Below are 7732 nucleotides of genomic sequence, written 5' to 3'. Positions count from 1 at the left end.
CCAGATTTAATCAGAAAATTGTATCTACAATAATTGACAGAACTTGCTTCTTGTCCTTCACCCATCTCATCAAAATTTATTGCATTTTCCCCAAACTGTATTTTTTGGATTCCTCTGTGAATGCACTCATTTCATTCTCGTTCCTGGAGGCATCTTGGTTTAAATCCATCTTTTAAAAAAGGAGAAGGGGTAGATATGTGGAGGCAAAATATTCTCTTGAAGCCAACAGAGACAGACTTGCTAGAAGAAGCTGATTGTACATGTAAGCTGCCAGGGGTCAGGAAGGGCTGTGATTCGAAGACACGCGGTGGCCTTCGGCGGACGGGCACAGGCAAAGCGCCCCCGGGCCTTCTTCCTCGGCAGGGTAGGAGTGGAGCCAGCGGAGGTGGAACCTTGTCTTCCCCTCGGAACTTGCGGTTTTGGTTCTCCTCCAAAGGCCTTCATCCAGATAAGAAGCCAATGACTGATTACAAAAATAAGAATAATTAAATTTGGCTCAAGAAATAGATTGTCCAACTGTTCTGCCTTGTTATTTTTCAATACCCAAGGCCTCACAAAGAAACAAAACATCTCTCAATCTCCCAACAAAAGTGAACTCCTTTTTTTTTTTGCTCCAAATGCTACGACCTGAAGAATGGCTGCAGATTGAGATATCAAAAATCTCAGAAAAATATATAATATATTTGTATATCTCTGTATGTCTATTATTTAAATTTCACATTCCGTTAAAAGTGGTTATTCAGTCAGTAGCTGCTGAAGGAGGCTCTTCTGCTGGGCCTGGGGGGTCTGTGGTCCTGCCGTGGGCTTTTGAGTTCCCAGTGGACCAGGCTGGTTCAGGTAAGGGTCCCCGCCTACCAGATTCACTGTACACTGGACGTCAGCAAACACCTGAACCTGTTGCACCTGCTGGAACACAAATGAAAGATGTGTTTAGACGGCAGGACCTGCCCCCCCGGCTATGAGTGGGTACTACGGAAGCGGAAACTCACTAGAGCATTCCTCTAGTCTGTAGTCACCACAGAGAAGAACTCTTCTGTCTTCTTGTCCTACAAAAAGAAAATTGCTGCATTCATTTTGCTCAGGGTTCTGGAAAGTTCACACTTTAAAAAGAAAATAGAAATCGGAATGGTCAAACCTCCCACAGGGTTGCCATCAACACTGAAAGTGAGCATTGTTGCTAACATTGCCAAGGTTGGGAAAAGCCCAGTTTAGGAGTCTGGGTATCCAGTGGTGGGTTTAAAAAAAAAACAACAAAGCACACATGTTATTTGGAAAACTGGTTTCAAAGCATTCTATAGATGACTTTAATAGGATAGAAAATATGACGTTAGAACATTAAGGGCTCTAACCAAGCATTAGCAAAATAAAACCACCACAACTCAGTAACAGGACATCAGCATCACTAAAGTTAACGTCCAGAAGGTTTGCATAGTATCTTAATGTACTATTACATAGCTTCTTTCTATATTGCCTTTAGAATCACAGCAAAACATTAGCAGAACGATTTTATATTTAACTTCTTCCCGATAGACAATCCATTTAAACACGGGAGCTAAAAATAACAGCAAACTGCTAGCTGCGAACAGTGTGAATTTTCCCTTGAACTAATTTCAGTAATAACACAACTATTCCTTTACAAGGTCTATGGTTGCATGGTTCCAGCATTTTCTACTGGGAAAACAAAACCAGAAGTTAGTCTTCACCAATCAGTCTTATTGAAAAGTTATTCATGGAACTGATGAAGGCCACTATCACACTGTGAACGCTCTAGACCGAGAATGGAGATGCCTCCTCAGTCAACCAAGTACATCTAACTACGTGTCTCAAGTTTTTGGCAAACTGTGACTTGTGGTTAGTAAGTTCCTAGAGTATTTTACATCAGTGATACAGTTTTTGGCCATTCTTCACTAACTCACTCCAACTACACTCAGCTTTTCTGAAAACAATTGTTTCATCCTAATTGAATAAAAGTTGTTTTCCACCAACTTTCACTGGCCAACTGTCAAATGTCCTGATGATCCAACTGCAGGTCTAGCCCCTGGGCCTCTCGATCCAGTGACACCGCCGGTCTACTCTCTCAGCTAACGCAGGCACCCCTGAGCTTTTTCATTGCCTGATGAATTACACCTCTACTCAGATTAGCATCATTTCTCTCCTTAGCCTTCCTCTCGTTGCCCTTCTCTTTCCCCAGTTTCCACATTTTCCTTCTTGCCTCCGTATGCTCCCACTTGTTTTCTTTGGGGCTCTTCCTTGTGTACCGAATACATACCAGCTCTCTGTGTTCTCCTGGACCTTCCTTCCCTTAATTCCTCACTCCTACTTTGCCTGCCAGAGCTCCCGCTGGCCTTCCTCTCTCCTAGTCACATACATCCTCTCCAGGCCTCTACTTCTCTATTCTGTGTTTCATTCCCATTCACTCCTCTGTCTTGCCTCCTCCTCATCCCAGTGCTCCAAATACAGAAAGCCCCAATCCCACCCTAATCCTCTCCTTGTTCTTTTTCTCCTGTTCTGAACCTTTGTCTCTACACTTCTTTGTAACTCAGTCCCCAACGTCTGTTTGACAGAAACAAAAACACTGGAGCAGAGAGAGATTTCATGATGGGTAACAACAGAAAGAAGATTCTGCCACTAAAATGTACAATAAGCACACATGACAGCACTTTTAGGCACTGATTTTTAAAAACAAAAATTTCATGCTTATATATTTCAACATATGAAATACTGGGGCAGAGCAAAAGATGTTTCAGTCCCCAAACACTTAAAAATGTTCTAGATAAAGGCATGAAGAAATAAACTAGAGAGAAAATTCTGCTTCTTTAAAAAATAATGCTTTATTGAAAGATAGTCTGTATTGAAATTTTAAAGAAATTGAAAAGATTAAACCCAACTTTAAAAAGTAAAAATTCAGCCATTTTGAAGTTTAAAAACTAAGTCCCTTAGATCAGACCTCAAAGGAGGTCTGATAATACAGCTACACATCCACAGACAGGCAAAGCAAGATGCAAAGGCAGCTTCCAATTTGCCAGGTAAAAAGGGTGGTGTGAAAGCTGAGTCCCAACCTCTTAAGATTTTCCAGCTTAGTTTTTACTTCAAGTCAAATACTGTCTCAGAGCTCAGGAAATTTACTGCTTGTTTTGTTTTAACTAACTTGTTGAGCTGCATGGTATATCTATCTGTAGGTGTGAGACTTAAAAAAAAAACCTTCTAGTACCCTGGCTGGTGTGGCTCAGTGGACTGAGTGTTGGCCTGCGAACCAGAAGGTTGCCGGTTCGACTCCCGGTCAGAGCACATGCCGGGGTTGAAGGCCAGGTCTCTGGTTGAGGGGGTGCAAGAGGCAACTGATCCACGGATTGATGTATCTCTCCCATATCAATGTTTCTCTCCCTGTCTTTCTCCCTCCCCTGCTCTCTAAAAATAAATAAAAATCTTTTTTGAAAGATTTTATTTTATTTTTTAAAAGATTTTATTTATTTATTTATTTGAGAGAGGGGAAGGGAAGGAGAAAGAGAGAGAGAGAAAGAATCATCAATATGTGGTTGCCTCTCACATGCCCCTCACTGGGGATCTGGCCTGCAACCCAGGCATGTGCCCTGACTGTGTATCAAACCAGTGACCTTTGGTTCACAGGCCCATACTCAATCCACTGAGCTACACCGGCCAGGGCTAAATATAAATTTTAAAAAACAAAAAGCCTTCTAGTGAATGAAGACTTCATTTTCCACATCACAAAATCCCCTCTCTTTAGCCCTGCAGGCCTCAGACCCTGTTCCTTAAGGCACACACTAGGGACACAGCCTCCTAACTCATCTTCCTCCTCCAGAGCTAGCTGCCCAGTGCTTCTCCTCCCCTCCTCCTGCCTCAGGACAAGGCTAATCTGGTGCTCTGATCACTGTTCACTTTCAGGAATGAAGCTTCCTTGGAAGGACTGAATCTGAATCCCTACGTTTAGCATTCAAGCCCCTGGAAGTTTATCCCAACCTACTTTACCAATTTTAATTCCTATGAATTAATATTGCCCTTTCTTTACCTTTCTTCAGTGAATTTGGTCTCCCAGGACTATGCTAAGAAATCACTGTTTCCCCTTCTCTGTGCCCCGTACTTCCAATCCTGAGACTTTCAAGTTTACCCCCACCCCAGCCTCCAACAACCAACCAGAATACCTTTCTCCCGCACTTGGCCTTGCTGACTACCCCTCAAGGCCCAGTTCAGTCCCATCTCCTGTGTAAGTGTTCTTCTAACCATCTCAGCAATTTCTTCTGCTTAACACATATGGCTCCTTTCACTTGTGACAAAAACCTGAGTTTGACTGTTCGATTAAGTGACAGTTTACGTGCATAAGTCTGTGTGTTTCCTCCCTCACAGGCCCTAAGCGGGACAGCAGAAAGAGCAGGGACTCCGGTGTTAGAAAAACCTGGGTTTGGACCCCAGCTCCGCCACTCCCTCTCTCTGTGAATTGCGCATACAGTTAAATCCCCTCAGGTTCTGTTGCTTGTCTATGAAAAAAAGGAATACTGCCTCCTTCATAGCCATCCCGAGGCTTACATGAGATAAAACACCGTCCCTAGCGCAGTGCCTGGCAAATCTTAGAAGCATCTCACACCCTAACTCCTTTTCCTCACTTCTTCTCACAGTTCACCTGAAGGGCAAACATGTCTCCTGTTCCTCTGTATCACCACCTTAGCATAATGCTGGTATTTAAAAACTTTTAAAAAAATATTTCTTAAGAGACTAGAGACTATACCAAAGTTACTGAAGTGAATTAAAACCTCCGACATTTCTAAATTTAGGTTAATATGAGGAGGTGGCCACCCATGCTTTCAATATTGTTTTAAAACAAACTTCTCAAAGGAGGCAGAGTACATAGCAGATATTTTGTTTTATTTGAATTTACCAAGATCTTTTGAGGTGTTGTGGTTACACATGAATTTGAGCACTATGTTTACTTGCAAAATAATTAGTGGCCACATTAAATTAAACCTTCTGAAAGCTTATCTCATTTAACCCTCTCAACGGTCCTACAAGCAGGCACTCCGTTAGTTCTGGTGGCTGCACGGCCGCTCAGCAAAGCTCCCGACACGCCCGAGAAGACACAGCCACGAAGAGCAGAGCCAGGACTCACACCGGGTCTGGCTCCCAAGGTCAGGCTCTTAACCACGAGGCTGCACAAAGCGTCCTGCGTCTCCAGAGTGCACTTGACAGCTCTGGGCCCAGAACCTTCTTACTGACCTGGGCTCCATCTGCTTCCGCTTTGAGAAGGTCGGTCGATGAAAGCTGGTTGCAGTAGAGGCCTGTGTGTCTCAGTGCTGAGTCGTGTACCTATTAAAGGTAGTACAAGGCCAAATTACAAGCTAGTTGTTTAAGAGCTAATTCTTCAATGAAAAACAACCTCACTGGCAGAAAAGGAACAGAAGGACAACAGAAATAAAAGGTTAACAACTGACTACGTTGTTAGAAGTGAGGACGGTGGTTCCCTTTGTAGGGGTCTGAGGAGAACGTCTGGGTGCTGGTGATGCTGATGTGGCCGGCAGCTATAAAGGTGTGTTCGGTTTGTAACAATGTATCTAGTGGCATACTTCTGTATATTCTTTTACACGATACTTCAATAACAAGTTAATTCACACATACACAAGTTAATTAGCAAAAGACTTCCTTCGGCTTCCAGTCAAGATTCAGTGACAGGGATCAGATTTATCCTCTGCTTGAATCAACTAAAAATTGGACAAAACACATGAAATGAAGGCACTCAAGACACTGGACAAAGGCAATAATGGAAAGTTATCCCTAAGCACTGGGAAAGAATTGAGGTGAGTGCCATGATTGCCCCAGCCTACTGCCTAGAGGGAACTTCCAGGTTGTAGTGTGGGGACAGGGAGCCCAGGCAGAGCCTGGCAGGTGTCCCGAGCTGAGAAGATGCCACTGGCAGTCTGAGATGGTCACGGTGGCTGGAACCCACAGGGCACAGTACCAGCTGGAAGAGACCAACACGGAGGGAGAGTGAAGAAGGTCTGCAGGTCCCCCGAGTCTACAGCTTGGTGCCGATCAGCTAACAGAGTTGGGGAGCTGCTCAAAGCAGAGGGAGATTCACCTGAAAAGAGTTACATGGAATAATTCCCAAAGATCAAACAAAGCTGGGAGGAGGTCTTGATCTCACCAGCCAGAGTGGGAAAAAAGCATCATGATTCATGTAGTATGAAGTAGCATGCTCGAAAGGTTTTGCCTGTGCAGTGGGGTACAGTTGGCTCTCTAATACATGCTGCTCTGTTCCCACGAAAGAAAAAAGCAAGACTTGAAAGGATTGAATTGTTTTCAAATCACTTAACCACTTCTCAAAACAAAGCTCAAGAATATTTACAGGAGTATCAACAAGGTAAAATTCATATGTCTAGCATCTGGTAAAACATATCAGGCATGCAAAATAGCAGAAAAATATGATGCATAATGAAAAGTCAATCAATTGAAGCCAATGCCAAAAAGATGCAGATGAGGGAACTGAGAGGTAAGAACATCAAGACAGTTGTTATAATGACCACATTCCACGTGTTCAAGAAGAGAGGAAAGACTGAATGTGTTAGAGATGCGGGAGACAAAAAAAGGTCCAAATTGAACTTTGAGAGGCAAAAATAGCAATGTCTGAGATGAAAAATGCACTGGGTAAAATGAGAAGGTCAGACATTGCAAAAGAAAAGATCAATGTGCCTGACTATCCGAAATGAGACACAGTGGGGAAGAAGGTGGACCTCACACTGTCCCCCACGGCCCGGCCCCGGCGATCGGGGAGCCGTGGGACAACCTCAGGGGGCCCACGACACGTGCAGCTAGATTCTCCGAAGGAGGGGAGGAGCTGGTGCCAGGACAAATATTTGAAGAAATAGTGACTGATGTCTTTCCAAATTTGATGAAAATTATACATCCATAAATCAAGAAGTTGGACTTCACTGAAGTCCAACCATGCACAAAAACCATGAACAAAATCACATTAAAGCATATCATAATCAAATCGCTTAAAACCAGTGGTAAGGTCAATAACCTTAAAAGCAGCCAGGGAGGGGAAAAAATCCATCACGTACAGAGGGACAGAGACTGGACGACAGCAATGTCACATCACAAATGCTGTCGTATCTAAAGTACATTAAAGCACTAAGAGCCACAACTGCCCACCTGCAATGCAGAGAGAACTTCCAAAGATGCAGGAGCAACAAGAAGCCTTTCCGTACACACGGAGGCTGAGAGAAGCCACGGCCTGCAGACCGAAACCGTAACCGCCACCAGAGAAAGACTTTCAGGCACAAGGAAGAGGACACCAGATGGCAATGTGGGTCTACACGAAGGAATTAGGAACACTGGGACTAACCACGGGCGAATACAAAAGACTTCTTATTTACTTTTTTAGAAAATATAATTGATGGTTCGAAGTAAAAAGCAATAACAATTATTTTGTCAGATGTGGAGACATAATACTGTATTTTGCCATGTATAATGCACCTCATGTACAATGTGCCCCCATGGTTTTGTGCTCATTACACATGGAATTATACCCACGGCATGCAATCATTATACCCACGTATAATGCACATCCTTATTTTTCCCTCAAAAATTTGGGCAAAAAAGTGCGCATTATACATGGCAAAATACGCTATGTACAGGGACAACAACAATACTCTGGTTTCTCTTCAAATCGTATGGATCTTTCGCCTTTGACACCGACAACAGCACAGGAGGGAGATAAGCCGCC

General features: G+C 43.5%; 1 protein-coding gene across 5 annotated transcripts in view; it reads right to left on the bottom strand.

Annotated features, from left to right (window-relative positions):
• Positions 1-7732, bottom strand: part of NCOA1 (nuclear receptor coactivator 1) — a 210856-nt gene continuing 203124 nt past the window's right edge. For 2 of the 5 annotated variants that reach the window (XM_037066809.1, XM_037066808.1), the window contains 2 exons: positions 5227-5316; positions 1-906 (listed from right to left, as the gene is read on the bottom strand). In XM_037066809.1, the coding sequence (XP_036922704.1) occupies positions 736-906; positions 5227-5316 (261 nt within the window). In that variant the 3' untranslated portion in view covers positions 1-735. Of the gene's footprint in view, positions 907-989; positions 1047-5226; positions 5317-7732 lie in introns of all 5 variants that reach the window. The other 3 variants (XM_037066811.1, XM_037066812.1, XM_037066810.1) reach the window with 3 other exon arrangements.

The sequence above is a fragment of the Sturnira hondurensis genome, unplaced genomic scaffold (genome assembly GCF_014824575.4).
Source record: "Sturnira hondurensis isolate 20B ecotype Veracruz unplaced genomic scaffold, ASM1482457v3 Scaffold0016663, whole genome shotgun sequence".
NCBI lineage: Eukaryota > Metazoa > Chordata > Mammalia > Chiroptera > Phyllostomidae > Sturnira > Sturnira hondurensis.
This window is presented reverse-complemented; position numbering and strand designations above follow the sequence as displayed.